Source organism: Dendrobates tinctorius, unplaced genomic scaffold (assembly GCF_039654945.1).
Source record: "Dendrobates tinctorius isolate UK_male_01 unplaced genomic scaffold, ASM3965494v1 ptg000091l, whole genome shotgun sequence".
Taxonomy (NCBI): domain Eukaryota; kingdom Metazoa; phylum Chordata; class Amphibia; order Anura; family Dendrobatidae; genus Dendrobates; species Dendrobates tinctorius.
The window spans coordinates 6,139,005-6,156,762 of record NW_027361759.1 but is presented as its reverse complement, the minus strand read 5'-3'; the positions used below and the strand labels follow the sequence as shown (position 1 = coordinate 6,156,762).

Below are 17,758 nucleotides of genomic sequence, written 5' to 3'. Positions count from 1 at the left end.
TGGCGTATTGCCCGACAGTAAGGGAGCCTTGATGAAGATTAAAAAGAGACTGAGTAGCCGAGACTACGCGACCTGGTTCGTCAAACACTTTCGAAAGGTCTCAAAGAAGGTTGACAGTTGAGAGGTTATGGGATCATCATGCTCCCACAAAGGATTAACCCAAGCCAGAGCCTCGCCCTCTAAATGTGACACCACAAATGCCACTTTACCACGATCGGTGGGATATTGGTGTGGCAAAAATTCAAAGTGTAGGCGGCATTGATTCAAAAAACCCCGACATAACTTGGGGTCGCCATTATACTGGGGTGGTTTACCAAGGTGGGGTGGAGGGTGCGGAGTAGGATCAGGGTGACGAAACTGAGCGTGAGCAGAGGCTGCGGTGGCAGACTAAAGGGAGAGCAGTCTATCATTCACCGAAGCCATATAGCTTAATATGTGAGTCTGGGTGTCACGTTGCTGTACCAGCTCCTGTTGGAACATGAAAAGCTCTAACCAGCATTGGAGAATACAAATAAGTTTATTTTGGCAATTTGTACAATTTTTTACAATATAAAACATGACATTTTATAGAAGGAAAAATGAAGTGCATATTTTCACAGTAAATATGCATCTTCCATAATAAAGGTATTTCACTCACACCCAACAGAATGAACTAGTGAAAGGAAACAGAATGTTTAACAACAAACAGATAATGACCAATTGCGCAAGTGAAGGTTAGAAAATAAGTGTTAAACTGTGATGTCTCCCACAAACAGTCTATCCGTGCACTAGTTTATACATGATATCCTTGTCCAGTTTTAATTTCTACAACCAAAGTGTGCCAAAAACAGAAGTTAAGATCATTCAACTTAAAGTGTCCATTCACAGCCACATAACTATAGTTGTGATGTGTTAGGGGGCCATCTTATTGGCATTTTCTATTTTGGCAGATGATCCTTTCTCTTTTGGCAAATTCTGCTGCGATCCAGTATCTAGGAACAAAATAATAACAAAACAATTATATAATTAATTCATTCGGTCTGGGAATTCCCACCATCCTGCACAACTAAGCAAGAATTAACCCTTTTACTGTCAGGATAATTTTCACACTTTTGAATCTTCAACCAGAATGAAGAATTAAAACTTATTGGCTGCATTCATCAAGTCTAGTATTTTGATGTCAGTCTTGATGCAGTGGGAGCGTAGGAAAAAAATGCGGCAAATTAATAAAGGAGCGTGTGCATCTTTCAGCGGCCGCTAACCAGTGTCAGAAATGTCCTCCAGTTTGAGACTGGAGGTGACTCATCATAAAATTACCCACATTTTTTGGCATAAATTATGATGAATTTGTCAGCCGCATCCCCTCTTAATTAATCTCCAATTCCAATCATTGGCGGAGCTTACTGAGCTGGAATGAAAAGTGACAAAAGTCGCATATTTTTATTTTATTTATATGAACCATTCCAAAAGTTTTGCTAGGGTATATGCACATGATCAATAAACGCTGCGGGTTGGATGCTGTGTACTTGTACAGAGTCCAACCCGCAGGGTCCAGATGTTACAGCATAGTGGATGGGATTTTATAAAATCCCATGCCCACTGTGCTCGCACAGACGCCCGCAGCTTACCTGTGGAGACTGATGTCTTTTCAGACTGCAGCATGTCTATTTATCTTGCAGAGATGCTTAGTCTCCATAAGATAAATTTCACCCATAGAATGTAATGCACGGTGATTCCACACGGTTCATTGAACGCATGCGGATTCACCTGCGTTCAATAGTCGTCAGCACTTTGGATGGAGCGGACAAGGGCTGCGTCCAAAGCGCTACCAATTCCTGATTATGTGCACATACCCGCACACTTCAAGCAGTTTTCTGCCAGAAAACTGCTTGGTGAACTGGGTCTATTATGTATTATCTGCCCAGACTCACAGATTTCCAGTGAGGAGACATTATGCACAATGTGAAAATAGATGTACTGTCAATACCTGCTACTTATGCCCAAGGCAAACAAATATCTGCACAAAAATCATCAAAAGTACAGATACCCAAAAATCTCTGCAATCCAGATGCTTTGACTTTGTCAGCACCTGGTCATATTCTGTCCCTTTATTATAATAAATACCCCTTAAATGTTACAAGATGTCACACGTTCTGCTTGTGTAGAGGTGATAACATGAAGAAAAGATCCTGTATGACCAGGAGCACTTGATAGTTACCCAAGTACTCATTGTGATCTTTAATGCTGATAAATACTGCACTTGTGCAAAAGAGAACAGCTGACTGCAGCAATAAAACATAGTATTTTTTTAAAGCAAACTCAAATGAGATACATCATCCAATCACTAATTAGACTTGAATCCCATAGTTGTAGTAATCTCCATTGGGAACTATAATAAATCAGACAGCAGCAAAGGAACTAAATATCAGAATTATAATCAAGGAACACCCATTGCAGAAAACCCATCAGGTGGAATTTTTGTACCCAAAATTATACTTTAAAAGCAGGGCTGTGGAGTCGGAGTCATGGAGTCGGAGTCGGTGCTCATTTTGGTGGAGTCGGAGTTGGAGTCGGTATAAAATGGACCGACTCCGACTCCTAAAATATATAATAAATTGGGTACAGTAATTCAATGCAGGATGTGCTGAATATTTTTTCATAGGAGTTTGGGAAAGTTATGAAATGTCCTATAAATGGCTGTTATATTCCTGATCTAAGGCTACATTCACACACAACGTTTTTCCTGTGTTTTTTGAGGATACGTTTTTCAGCTGCAAAAGCTCATCATCTTTTTAAAAAACTGCATCACCTGAAAGGTTTTTGAGCTCATAGATAATGTTTTCAATAGCAAAAGCAGATTAGAAATCTGCTCTATTTATATATCCATATCTGTCTATTCATATCGTATCTGTACCAAAAAGAATGAAAACCGGGTAGTACACCAATATATATTCTGTTCTATCTAAACATCTTGATTATTGGATCATAAAAATGATTAAATGTCTGAGGTTCACATTGTACTACAATAAATTTTTCACTTAAATATAAGCAATATGTGTGGGAGTCGGAGTCGTGGAGTCGGAGTTGGAGTCGGTGTAAGGGAAATTGAGGAGTCGGAGTCGCAGGTTTGGCTTACCGACTCCACAGCCCTGTTTAAAAGTTTCTTGTAGAAATCCACAGTTAAAGTTATGTTGGCTTGCAAAAGTATTCGGACAGAGGTTCACCTGCCAACAAGACAATTACCCAATGCATGCTGCTACAGAAACACTCCAGTGGTTTAAGGGGAAACATGTCAATGTTTTGGAGTGGCCTAGTCAAAACCCAGATCTTAAGCCATTTGAGAATCTGTGGTCAGACTTGAAGACTGATGTTCACCAGAGGAAACCATCTAACTTGAAGGAGCGGGAGCAGTTTAGCCTTGAGGAATGGACAAAAATCCCAGTGGCAAGATGTGAAAAGCTCAGAGACTTATTAGTGATGAGTGAGTATGCTCGGATAAGGTGTTACCCGATCTCACTCGAGTGCTAAGAGAGTGTCTTTGTCAAGCTCGAATACTATCTTTGAGTCACCGTGGCTGCATGTCTCATGGCTGTTAGGCAATCCCCGCATGTGTTGCCAACAGCCGTGATACATGCAGCCACGGTGACTTGAACGTAGTATTCGAACAGGACGAAGACACTCTATTAGCATTCAAGCGAGATCGGGTAACACGTTATTCAGGCATGTTCGCTCATCACCAAGACTTATCAAAAGTGACTTGCATCTGTAATTGTCGCAAAAGGAGGCTCTACAAAGTACTGACTTTAGGGTTTGAATAGCTATACACAGTGAAGTTTTCATTTCTTTTGTTATATTTCTTGTTTGCTTCACAATAAAAAAAAACCAATGTTCACAGTTGTAGGCATGTTCTTTATATGAACAGATGCAAAAAAAAAAAAAAAAAAAAAAAAAAAAAGTGAAATTCCAGGTTGTGAGGAAGCAAAACACGAAAAATGCCAAGGGGGTGAATACTTTCACAAGCCACTGTATATGCAAATTAACTTCAAGAGTATAGGGGGTGTCAAAGCACTTGGAGCTGACTTTGAATATAACTTATACGACGAATGTCGGTAAGGTGTTCATAGTATATCTTTACAACAAAGGTATCAAATTACTCAGGTAACATCTACTTTTAGATTTCAGCAGAAATTCTTCCTGACAGACTTCCTTTAGGGCGCAGTCAGGCAGCCATATAAATCTGACAGAGATCGGAACGGACTGGCCGGCGGCTCTTCTGATCCGAGCATGCAGACAGTTACAACAACCTGACTGTGCCCTTAGGCTATGTTCACACGTTGGAAAATTTAAGCTGCATTTTACAGTATCAACAAAAGCTATGATATTTCAGAAATTTCACGCATATTGTTTTTTTCCCCTGACAATTGTAAAACTGCTGCATTTTTTTTTTTAAACTGCAGCATGTCACTTCCTTCAGCTTTTTTTCACCCATAAAAAGCAACGAGTAAGTGCAAAAATGCAAGTATCAGGTTTTGCTGCGTTTTTAGTGAAAAAAGCAGGTACAGCACTATGTGAAACCCATTTATATTTGTGATTTTCCCAAGTTTAATCCATAATGTCTTGGTCTCCTCACCTGAGAATGTCAGTTAGCATTTGTACAGCTTAATTAAATTAGTGATATGTGTAAATTGGCTGACCAAGGTGCGAAATTGAATAATACCTGATCAACTCAATGGCCTACCAAAGTGTGAGAGTAAACAGTGTCCTACACACTCAGGCTAAGTGCACACAGAGTTTTTTGCCTCTGCGGATTTTGTAGTGAAAACCGCAGATAAATTTTTTGCCTGCGGTTTTGCACCTCATAATGGATGAGGTGTGAAACCGCAGCATTTCTGGACCAAAGAATTGACATGCTGCGGATTGTAAACCGCAGCAAAACCACGCGGAAAAATCCACAGAATGTGCACAGCGTTTTCCAGTTTACCATTGAAAACAATGGTACTGTACAACGTACCTAAATCTGCTGCGGACCCGCAGAGCCTGAAACGCTGTGGATAGGCAGCAGAATCTGCACCGTGTGCACATACCCTGAATGCTCTGCCAATGTCTTAGGTAAACTATTCACCACCAATTCACCTCCCCTGAATGTTACATTTGTAATTGTGTAGTTTTTTTATGAACTCATGTGAAATTTTTGGTTCAGAATATATACGAATCTTTCAGACATAAAAATCTTTTTCCACTAAATAATTTGATCAACTTGCCCTTTTTTCTATTACAAAAATGATTTTATGGTTTCATGCATGTCTTGCACTAGTGACCTGTGTTCATGCTTCCGCGGTGGACGCAAAGCTGAAGTTTGGGATCCTGAAAGCAGCTTCTTTACTGCCAAGGGAGCAGGTTTTGCCTGCAGAAAAAAAACGCAGCAAACGCAACGTGTGAATATAGCCTTAAAGTAAGGCCTCTGAAAGTAATTGTACCTTGTTTTGGTTGGTTTTCCAACAATGCCTCTGGCTGCTCACTCCAAAGCTTGTAGTTGGGATTATTTAGGAAACGTTTAGTAAGACCGCAGCTGAGACATCGAATTATTGTTAGACTCTGTCCTCGATGTTCTGCATTGAAAGGTAATGGTTTAATTTATTTTAGGAATGCATATAAAGCTTTTAATATAAATATATCATCTATAGAAATGGGAGACAAAATGTGACATGAATAAAACCTTAAATTGAAAGTCGCCCAATTAAATGATTAATTTATCCATTTAATCACACCAATTTTCTTGTTGCCCCAGCTCACATATACACAGACGCAAACACACAAGTTAAAAGGTCTCTGCTCTTTCTGTGATTTTCAGTCCCATGGGCGGTCCTATCAGCATTCACTACATAACTATGCATACACAGATAGCTGTCAGTCACTGATGGTCCAGTGGGCGGTCCCATCAGCTTTATTTACATAACTTTGCATACAGAGAAATCTGTCAGTCACTGATGGTCCAGTGGGCGGTCCCATCAGCTTTATTTACATATCTTTGCATACAGAGAAAGCTGTCAGTCACTGATGGTCCAGAGAATGCCAGAAAGTGTAGAGGCTTAAATTATTAAAACACGTTATACTGAATCTTTTCTCATAAAACTGTACAATCTATTGATCTCCTCCTGCTCTATAACGTGGAGCCTGCAAATTGAATGTCATTTTCATGGTGACAGATTCCCCTGTAAGGATATGGGATGTGAGACCAAACTAATGGGCGAGCGTGGTCCCATACACTGGACATTATAGGAGGATGTTCGTAGAGGATGTCAGTCGATCTATACAATTTTTTTTTTTTTTTTTTTAAAGAAAAAAAAACCCCACAGAGCCCACTTACTTCTCTGTCTCACAGTACATGTGATGCCAGAAAGCAGGAGAGAGCTGCATCTCTTGCAAATTGTTCTTTTTATAGACGGATCCCTAGAAAAAGAGGAAGGTGTAAATGATTAGTTAGCTAGATGTAGCAGTGCATATATAAACTGGCACGGCAGAAGTCACCATTTGTTTCCCTTGTCTGCTGTGGTAGAGAACTACAGATAAAGCCCCGTACAAGTCACACTGCTTATAGGAACTAAGTATTGTATTATTTAAAGCGGCCCTCCACATAGCTAGTATACGGTGCAACACAAAATAAGTCACCCAATAGTATTTATCACACTGGAGCCAGGCATTATGCTGCCGGTACATGCAGATGCCATAAACAGCCGGGTCACTGGGTTCACATTAGTAAAAGTAGTAATAAAGGTGACAATGTTCCTGTGTCATTCCCTTGAAGTCAGATATTCCAGCAATGCATGGGGCATTCACCAGCATAAAACACATTAAAAACATAGTTGATGTTCTTCAAGGTACAATTGTGCCTAGTCGTAACAAACAGAATTTAAAGTAGTAAATGTAATACAAATTTGAAGCAATGCGATAAGAAAGAATTATACTGTGAATAGCACATTGAGCTAACACAGAAAAACACTGATTCACAACCCAAATACACAGGAATAATCTCAAGCATGAATAACTACAGTAAAGCCGGCCCTACACATTTGATGGCTGTCAGGGGATGTAGAAATAAAAAAAGGACTCAAATAGGTCAATTTCTGTGATCAACACTACTAAACTAGTCAGAGTTGCAGGTAGGTTACTGCCTTGTCAACTACCAATATCTAAGTCTTTTGTCCCTTTGTTTCAGCAACCATTGGACCCTCACCAAGGAAAACTTCAGTCCGGTCTTTGTCACATGCCAGAGGTTTTCTGAGATTAGTATAGAAATGGAAGAGTAAAAAACATACCTAAACCATGATTCCCATAAAAGCGTAATTAAGCACTAGGTCCTTATCAGAAGGCATACTCCCAAAGGGAGAAGAAAACTTACTGTCTTAACACTAAACGCTTGCCAATGGTTTTTTCTGTATGACAGTAAAATCGAGCAAGTTCCACATTCTCCGGGTTTGCAGCTAAAACAGAATGTGCAGCCTGGGGGGAAAGGGAGAAAAAAAGCAAGGTTACATAGTCCAGTTAATAAAAAGAAATGAGAAACCTCACAGTAAGAAAGCTACTGAAATGTATACAGGGTCAGTATGGGGTTCCTTAGGCCCTACAATGGCAATGATTCGGAGGTCCATCTTGCATCTTTACACAATAGGAGTTACACAAAATATTACTATAAGATGGGGGAAAAAAACCTGATGAAAACATGGATAGACATGCAATTTAGCTATGCCACTGTTAACCCCTTCCAGTCAGATTTTCCATTGCATGCACTTTTGTTTTTTCCTCCCCCTTTTCCAACAGTGATAACTTGTTTTTCTGGCGACGTACCAAATCGGGGGCTTGGTCAGCTCGCTGCTGTTTGTGGGAGACACTGGCTGTGTAAAGGCCCTATTACATTTAGCAATGCACCAGCGAGATCCCGACCACGATATGACCCGGTCAGGATCGCTGGTGCATCGCTAAATGGTTGCTAGTGAGCTGCCAAACAGGCAGATCTCACTAGCGATGCAGCGGTGGTCGTACTCACCTGTCAGACGCGGCGAGGGTGTCCGTCTTCCGCCTGCGTCCATGGCTCGCTCATAGGTGCCAGCAGGAAGTCGACGACGAGAAATGGACCAGGTCGATCTCGCGCGATCACCGATAACCAGCAGGGGGGCCGGTCAGAGGTGAGTATCACATGTAGCGATATAGCTAGTGATATCGCTGCTGCGTCACAAAATCGGTGATGCTTTAGAGATATCGCTATGTGTAACAGGCCCTTAAAAGTCTACAGATTATGATAACGGTTCAGCTCCTGAACCAGCACCTTACATAAAGACTCGAAATAGGATGTACAAGTAGGTCATAATTGGTTAAAAGGGAACCTGTTATGTCCAGAATCGCTATTTACCTGCAGAAAAAAAGGCTAAAATCCTGTCTGCCTTACAGGAAGCAAATTAACCTACTGAATATAATTCTGTACACCTCGCTTCCAGTTATCAGGGGATGCAGGGAGCGATTACAGTTAATTTAACCACTGCCCAGCACTGTGACAGCCATCAATGTGTCGAGGAGTATAGTGAGTGGTGGCTGTAATGCCATTATGAGTGGAAGCGGAAAGAAGCAGGGAGAAAGTTACACCATTTTATTCCTGTAGCCACTGTTCCAGTAAGTGGAGGAGGGGTGATCTAAAATGTATTTATGCAGAGTGACCCTATAACTGCAGCCAAATAGCATTTCTGAACATCATAGGTTCCCTTTAAATGGGTTGTCTCATTATAGATCATCAGAAGCGTACCACTGCATCCGGGCTTCATGATTCTGTTCCCAATTGATTTTGACAGTGTAAGCCAGTAGCATTGCTCTACTGGCTCAGACTGTGCACTACTGGATGCTGCAAACTGAAAGAGCATGGGAGAAGTGCAGGGAGACGGAGGTTGGACAGATACAGCCAGCTTCTGAGCTGGCAAACTCTATAAACAAAGAACCGGTAGGCACCGTGCTCCTTGCCCAAGAGACCCTCCATAGATCACAGACAGCAAAGATGGCCGGTAACATCGGCATTGAGAGGTATACTGTAGAATTACAAATACTTTCATTCTTGAGAATCGCGAGGACTTTTACCAACAAGTAAACTACAAAGTACTTAGCAATTCTAGTCATTTATGATGCTGAGACAACCCCAATAAGTAGTAGTAACATAATGCCAAACTCAAAATCCTTATTGTCACAATGCAAATATAAATATAGGGTGCCATTTATGCCAGACACGAATCTGCCTACTAAGAAGCAGTCACCTTACATGAATCAAGAGAACCTTACAGGGTAGGGTCACCCTTAAAAGGGTATTCCCATCTCAAAGATCCAAAGTAGTAGACACTACCGCTGCTGCTGCTCTTTCATACGGGGGACTACACTTCTCTCATACCCCAAGATCAGACAATAGAGCAGGTGGAGGCGTTGGTCTGCTCCTATCACCAAAATGTACCTTTCAGGTATCCCTCAACTACCCTCACTAGTCTTCCCTTCTTTTGAGGTCCATGCCGTCAGACTCTACACCCCCTTCTCCATGCGAGCGGCGGTGGTGTATCGTCCTCCCGGCCCCTGCCATCAGTTCCTGGATCATTTTGCCACTTGGCTTCCACATTTTCTCTCCTGTGACATTCCTACCCTCATAATGGGAGATTTCAACATCCCCATTGCTCTTCCCCTCTCCCCATATGCTACTCACATTTTATCTCTAACCTCCTCGTTTGGCCTTTCGCAGCTTACTAATTCTCCAACGCATGAAGACGGAAACTCCCTTGACTTGGTCTTCTCTCGGCTTTGTGCAGTGGATGATTTTGCAAACTCCCGTCTCCCGCTCTCTGACCACAACCTTCTTTCATTCTCTATCAAGAACTGCCAGGCTGCTCAGGTCACCCCCACTGTCCATACTTATAGAAACATACAGGCCATTAACACCCAGAAACTTATGAAGTACTTGCAGTCTTCATTGGCCCCGATCTCCTCCCTCTCATGTCCTGATTCTGCACTGAAGCATTACAATGAAACACTTCAAAGTGCCCTGGATGAATTTGCACCCCCTATAAATAGAACACCACAACACAGACGGTGACAACCCTGGCACACCCTGCAAACACGTTTCCTGCAGCGGTGCTCCAGGTGCGCCGAACGTCTGGATTTTCTCCACAATCTACATGAAGATTTCATCTGTTATAAGTTTATGCTTCGAACATACAACACTGCCCTTCAGCTCTCCAAACAAACCTATTTCAACACCCTCATCACCTCACTGTCCCAATAACCCGAAACGTCTCTTTGACACTTTTCATTCTCTACTCAACCCAAGAGTACAGGCCCCAACCATGGAGCTCCGAGCTGACGATCTGGCCAATTACGTCAAAGAAAAAATAGACCAGATCCGACAGGAAATTATCTCCCAATCACCTCATACCATGCACCGTGCTCCCTCCTCCACTGCATCTAGCTCACTCTCTGATTTTCAACCAGTCACAGAAGAAGTAGTAAGCAGGCTCCTTGCATCTTCTCGCCCAACCAATTGCATCAGTGACCCATTTCTGTCACATCTCCTCCAGTCCCTTTCCCCTGCTGTCACCCCTCACCTAACTAAAATATTTAACCTCTCTCTCTCTTCTGGTATCTTTCCCTCCTCATTTAAGCATGCTGTCATACATCCACTACTTAAAAAACCATCCCTCGACCAAAACTGTGCCGCTAACTATAGACCTGTCAATAATCTCCCCTTCATCTCTAAACTCCTGGAACGCCTGGTCCACTCCCGTCTTATCCGCTATCTCTTTGATAACTCTCTTCTCGACCCTCTCCAATCCGGTTTCCGCTCTTTACACTCTACTGAAACTGCTCTCACTAAAGTCTCTAATGATCTACTAACAGCTAAATCAAATGGTCATTACTCCATGCTAATTCTCTTGGATCTCTCTGCAGCATTCGACACTGTGGATCATCAGCTCCTCCTCACTATGCTCTATTCCATTGGCCTCAAGGACACCGTTCTCTCCTGGTTCTCCTCCTATCTCTCTGACCGCTCCTTTACTGTATCTTTTGCCGGTTCCTCCTCCTCTCACCTTCCCCTTACTATTCGGGTTCCTCAAGAATCGGTTCTAGGCCCCCTTCTCTTCTCCTTGTACACTGCCCCTATTGGTCCAACAATCAGTAATTTGGTTTCCAGTACCATCTCTATGCTGATGACACCCAATTATACGCTTCTCCTGACATCACGCCAGCCTTTCTAGAAAACACCGGCGATTGTCTAAACACTGTGTCTAACATCATGTCCTCACTATATCTGAAACTGAACCTGTCAAAGACTGAACTCCTTGTGTTTCCTCCCTCTACTAATGTACCTATACCCGACATTGCCATTTCTGTGTGTGGTTCCACTATTACTCCCCAGCAACAGGCCCGCTGTCTTGGGGTCATACTTGACTCCGAGCTTTCCTCTGCCCCCCACATTCGATCACTGGCTCGCTCTTGTCATCTGCACCTCAAAAACACTTCTAGAATTTGACCTTTTCTTACTTTTGACTCTGCAAACACTCTGTTTCTCTTATTCATTCTCGTCTATTGTAACTCTCTTCTAATCGGTCTCCCTCTTACCAAACTCTCCCCTCTCCAATCTGTCTTGAATGCTGCAGCCAGGATCATATTCCTCACCAATCGTTACACCGATTCCTCTATCTTGTGCCAGTCATTACACTGGCTACCCATCCACTCCAGAATTCAGTATAAACTTATTACCCTCACCCACAAAGCCCTCAATGGCTCAGCACCACCCTACATCTCCTCCCTTGTTCCAGTATACCACCCTACCCGCGCCCTCGGTTCAGCTGATGACCTGAGGTTAGCATCCTCAATAATCAGAACATCCCACTCCCATCTCCAAGACTTTACACGTGCTGCGACAATTCTTTGGAATGCACTTCCCAGGTCAATACGATTAGTCCCCAATCCCCACAATTTTAAGCGTGCCCTGAAAACGCATTTATTCAGACTGGCCTATCGCCTCAACACATTAACCTAATCTATCCCTGTGTGGCACAGCCAAGTTTTACCATAACCAGGTTCCACGCATCATGTTCCCACATGCTTTATGCATCCATTAGCCCTCTGTGTCTGAGTGTTACACACTTAACATTATGGCTGGTTGGTCTATACAATCAGGGTAACCATTACCACCCACCTTTCGTGTCTACCTCTTTCCTCATAGACTAAGCTTGCGAGCAGGGCTCTCATTCCTCTTTGTATTTGTTATAATCTATGTGATTATTGTTATGCTATAATGTCTATTGTCTGTACAAATCCCCTCTGAAATGTAAAGTGCTGCGGAATATGTCGGCGCTATAGAAATAAAATTTATTATTACTATTGTGTTTCTGATTCGCTATGTCTCTTTCCTCATGTGCAGGCATTGCAGGACTTTAGGTATCCATGGTTACCACCACTGATCTAGAGACAGCTAGTTGATAACCATAACCATGGATACCGAAGGTCCTGCAATGCCTGCACATGAGGAAAGAGACATGGTGAATCAGAAAACTATACTACATTTCTAATTGGAGATACTTGCTAATATTACACCTACTGTATTTTGGCATAGTATCTTAGAGAAGGGAATACTCCTTTAATGGTAGATGAGTGGCCACGTTGCAAGAGAAGAGGCCGCATGCTGAGAAGTACAGGAGATAAAACAGATTAACTGGTAAGTGGATGTAAAATTGATTCCTTATTTTCAGCATTTCTTTCATAATTTCACTGCCCTCAAATTTTTTACCCCACAATTTTCTATACATTATAAAGGAAACTGAATGGTGTCATTCAAAACTACAACTCGTCCAACAGAAATCAAGCCCTCATATAGCTGCAACAACTAAGTAGGAAAAAAAAAACAATTATGGATCTTGGAGGGGGGGGGTATACGAAACCACAAAATTGAGAAATTGTATCATCAGGAAGTTAATGACCTGTGACAAACACCCATCAAGTAAGCAGTAATCCGGCCCACTAGCGCCCATTGATTTTTTCCCCCCATTGGCTCCTAATAAATGTGGCATATATGGGGACGTTCGCCAGTCTCACCTGGTAAAGAAAGTTGAGCCTCTGCAGCGCTTCTTTGTCTTTAATTTGATTTGCCATTATCTAGAACAATAAAAAAAAACCCTGTTCATAGAAGCTTATAATCTGCACATTTTCATCTACATGTATCTGCGCCTACAATAAGGGATGGTTAGGGTAAAAGGCAACTGGTACAAAACACAAGAACAAAATATCTAAAACGCTAACCAGATATTGACCAAATGCCATAAGTTTACTGCGCTTAGTTCTGGGCTTCAACCCTGTGGCATTCTAAGGCCTCTTTCAGACATCCGGTGTCAGGGGTCCGGCGGCCTGCGGCGAATAGCCGGGCCGCCGGATCCGGCCTGCAGCGGTGACACCGGATGTACATGCGGCCCCTGATGCGGCTTGGAGGACATTTAAAGGAGCCGCAGCACCGGGGGTTGAGAGAGCCAGCCGGAGAGAGATCGGGAGGCGAGAGCAGCCAGAGAGACAGCGGGGGACGAGAGAGCAGCCGAAGAGAGAGCGGGGGACGAGAGAGCAGCCGAAGAGAGAGCGGGGGACGAGAGCGCAGCCGAAGAGAGAGCGGGGGACGAGAGCGCAGCCGAAGAGACAGCGGGGGACGAGAGAGCAGCCGAAGAGACAGCGGGGGACGAGAGAGCAGCCGAAGAGACAGCGGGGGACGAGAGAGCAGCCAGAGAGACAGAGGGGGACGAGAGAGCCAGCCAAAGAAAGGTATGGAGCGTATGGAGAGAGAGAGAGAGAGAGAGAAGGGGAGGGGGAGAGAGAGATGCGCGCCGGGCACTTGTGGGGTTAAAACTCATAGTGCCCGGGCATGCGCAGTTGAAAAAGCCGGTCCGGCGCTGCAAAAAAACGTTGCAGCCAACGTTTTTTGCAGACGCCGGACGGCGCATGTTTGCCGTATCCGGCAAAACCCGGAGGCGCCGCATGTCCATCCGGCATGATGCAGCGATCATTATATTCTATGTGAAAAAACCGGATCCAATTTCGGATCCGGTTTACACAAATTTCGCCGCATCATGCCGGATTTAAAAAAACGGATGTGTGAAAGTAGCCTTACTTGACGTGTGAGTTGAAGCTCCTGCAAACTAGCAGCAGGTCCTGTCCCCAGCTGTCAGACATATCCACAGACCTTGAGGAGAAGACAGACGTGCTTTATTACCACTTCTGTATTCTCATTTGCCAGCTACATTGCTGCATAGATCTCACAGAGTGCAAACAGAAGAATTAGCATTGTCCATGCTTCTGTAGGACCTTGAGATTACATGTTCCCCAAGTCTCTGTCTAGCACAGAAGAGCAATTGGGTCCTCACAGCAGAAGGCCATTTTTTCCGAGTAACTGGGGTTTGCATGGATGCATAAATTACAGCAAGCGAAAATTAGTTTCAAAAAGATATTGTCACGAGGACACAGCAACAGAGAGAGGCCATAAGATCGTGGCACCTGGTTACATGAACTCCTGCACTGATTAGGACAGCTTCACCATCCTATTGAACAGTGAAGGTTTTCCTTGCTCTGTCACTGCAAGGCTCAATTAGTTTTTTTTTTTTTTATCTCCTGGGGCTCTCCATTCTGAATGGTCTCACCTGTTCTGTGTTGGCCACTCCCTTATGGTATATATGCTTGCCACTAGCACTTTTGGAGTTGCTAGTGAAAGTTTATCATTACCGGGTTTGGTGTTGGATAAGTTCGGTGTTTGGAGTATGCAGTTTGAGAGTTTTTCAGTAGATTTGGGTGTGGAGTTGGTTTGTGTGTTTATCCTTATCCTCTCCCATTTGGTTTGTGCCTCCTATTCCTTCCATTTCCCACTGTTTTGTGAGTGTATTTGTATGATAGTAGTTTTCTTTAATCCGTGTTTATTCCTGTCTGTCTGGTTAGGGTCTTCTAATACACTTCGGATTCACACCTCCGTGGGTTGGGGGAGGGAACAGATAAGTTTAGGCACATAGCAAAGTACGAGATCCCGGTATCTCCACCATACGAGGTAATAGGGGGGACAGGGATAGCCTAGGGTGCCCCTTGCGCGAAAAATTGGGTAGGTGCTCACAGTCCCTTGTCACTACGTGACATTTTACCATCTAGTGAGGTACAAATTATATAAAAATATGTACTAAAAAAAACACCTTTTTTTAATGGAAATAGAGATCTAGCTCAAGACGGAGTAAGTAGTACTATCTACGCGTTTCCAGAGCATATAGCACTGGAGAATTCATTCAACTCAATTTTTTGGTGTCACATGTGAACTAAAAGAAAAAAACAAAAAAAAAAACAGAATGGCACAACAGGGGGAAATATATACCAGGATAAGGGTCATCGGTATGCCGGGATGGGGCCCCAGGATAAAAGGGTCACAGGTATGCCGGGATGGGGCCCCAGGATAAAAGGGTCACAGGTATGCCGGGATGGGGCCCCAGGATAAAAGGGTCACAGGTATGCCGGGATGGGGCCCCAGGATAAAAGGGTCACAGGTATGCCGGGATGGGGCCCCAGGATAAAAGGGTCACAGGTATGCCGGGATGGGGCCCCAGGATAAAAGGGTCACAGGTATGCCGGGATGGGGCCCCAAGATAAAAGGGTCACAGGTATGCCGGGATGGGGCCCCAAGATAAAAGGGACATATGTATAATCAGTCTCTAATCCTGGGCTCCATCCTGGTGTAAACATGTATATTATCCTTGGCCCCATCCTGGTATACATGTCCCTTACCCGGGGCCCCATCCTGGTGTATATACATATGTAAGGATGTTGGGGGATAAATCTTGCAGTGGGGCCCATCGGCCTCTAGGTCCACCACTGCCAGTCATATATATGTGCCCCAGAACAGTGCTAAAAATAGTAGTGTGTCCCAGATAACACAAAACCTCATGCAGCCAGATCTATGAGACATAAAACTTTACGACTACAGATAAGCAGGAAAAAAAAGGGGTGACTCAATTAGGCGTAGCCACCAAAGAGTTAAGGACTGATCCAAGCTGTGACAAGCAGCATACAGGCCAAGCTGCGCACCCCCGGAGCCACACTCCCTGGAAGTCCCACTGTCATACCCACAAGAGCCGCCCGAAGGCTCCTCACTTCCCCGTCACACAGGCTCACACAGGCTCACGCAGGCAGGGAGACATGGGAACCATCTGGGCACACTTCTACATAAGTCTCTGGTAAAATGGCGCTGCACAGCTTAGAACGGAAAGCCAGAGACACCTTTGGTTCAGCGGCTGAAAGCAAAAGCGCTCGTAGCTCCGCCCACTGCGATCGTCACTTCCGGTGGTGCAGCAGCCATTTTGTCTTTCCGTGAGAAGTGCCTTCGCCAGACGTTCCGATACCAGCAGTTCCTCGTGGGGCTGTCAGTGGGAGCGGCGCCCCTGGGTTCCGTCCGCGGGAGGATGTCCAGTGAGGAGAGCTACCTTGCGATCCTGCGCTACCTCACGAACGAGCAGGAGCCGTACGCCCCGGGCACCGAGGGCAATGTCAAGCGCAAGATCCGCAAGGCTGCAGCCTGCTATGTGGTGCGATCCGGCACGTTGTACTTTCAGCGCCGGCACCGAGATAAGGAGCGCTTCACCGAGCTGGAGGTGGTGCTGCAGCCCGAGCGCAGGAAGGGGCTGATAGAGGAGGCGCACACCGGGGCGGGAGGGGAGCACCTGACCCGGCACCATACGTGGCACCGCCTGTCCCAGCGCTACTGGTGGAGAGGTGAGGGCGCCAATAACAATCATGCTTGTAGGTAAATTGGCCTGCGAAATGAAAGCAGCCGCCTGATTGGCTGCTGACTACAACACTGGTTGTTGAGCCCCTCTGACCCATGTTCCTGTCATGCCCCTGTATAAGGCGGAGGCCGCTGCTCTTTCCTACAAGGGGTCGCCTAAAAATAACATATTGCAAAATAAAACTAAATGTAATATTACTACTCTGAGGCATCCTTCCCCCACAGATAGGCCGCTCTACTTACTGTACATAAACGTCTCCTTGTGGACGGTCTTATACCCTACTGGTCCAACATCGCACGCCATGATATGATCAGCTTGCCATCCTCCACCACAGTAACCGGGAAGTCTTACATTCACAATTGACTGCTGCAGTGGTCACAGCGGGCATGGTGATTAGCTGCAGATGTCATGCCCTACTATGGCACGTCGTTGCTTCTGGGAGGTAAAAAGTCAAAAAGAGACCCTCAACAAGAGGGAATTTACTGCAAGAGGTTGTTTTCGCTTAGGGAGTAAATGTCAGATGGCCGAGACCACCAATCAGAAGCATCGGGTGGTCCCGAGTACACTTTCCTCCTCACTCCAGTCAGCATTACAGTTATCCATGACAACCAATCAGATCACTGCCGCAGTGCAGGAGCACTGCGTCCAAACCGCTGCTAATCCGGATCACAGGAACATGCCCTGAAGGTCTTGAATTTGGGAGACGATCGGACATGTTTGGGCACGAAAACCCAGAGGATGAGGGGAGACTTGAGATTAGTCTTGGAGGCGATTGGGTGGTAAATGTATGACAGCGGGGGAGAGGAGGAGGATCGGAGGCGTCAGACTCCAATAAGCAGTAGTCTAAAGTGATGGTGACAACTGATTTTCTGATTACACCTGCGATCACACCGCTAGCGCTTCCCTAATGGAAGAACCATGTTTGGCTGAACATAAAGCCTCCATCCTTACATTAGTTGTGA

The 17,758-nt window shown here is 44.5% G+C and overlaps 1 protein-coding gene across 6 annotated transcripts; it reads right to left on the bottom strand.

Annotated features, from left to right (window-relative positions):
* Positions 1-498: 498 nt before the first annotated feature.
* Positions 499-16,758, bottom strand: RPP21 (ribonuclease P subunit p21). Of its 6 annotated transcripts, XM_073586223.1 has the most exons (7): positions 16,137-16,266; positions 14,153-14,224; positions 13,096-13,155; positions 7,379-7,479; positions 6,347-6,429; positions 5,457-5,588; positions 499-971 (listed from the first exon to the last, which is right to left on the bottom strand). In XM_073586223.1, the coding sequence occupies exons 3-7, from the start codon at positions 13,150-13,152 to the stop codon at positions 892-894; spliced, it is 453 nt and encodes a 150-aa protein (XP_073442324.1). In that variant the 5' UTR covers positions 13,153-13,155; positions 14,153-14,224; positions 16,137-16,266; the 3' UTR covers positions 499-891. The 6 variants fall into 6 exon arrangements, with proteins under 6 accessions (XP_073442324.1, XP_073442322.1, XP_073442326.1 ...); XM_073586221.1 differs by lacking the exons at positions 14,153-14,224; positions 16,137-16,266 and adding an exon at positions 16,494-16,758; XM_073586225.1 differs by lacking the exons at positions 14,153-14,224; positions 16,137-16,266 and adding an exon at positions 16,291-16,424.
* Positions 16,759-17,758: the final 1,000 nt, after the last annotated feature.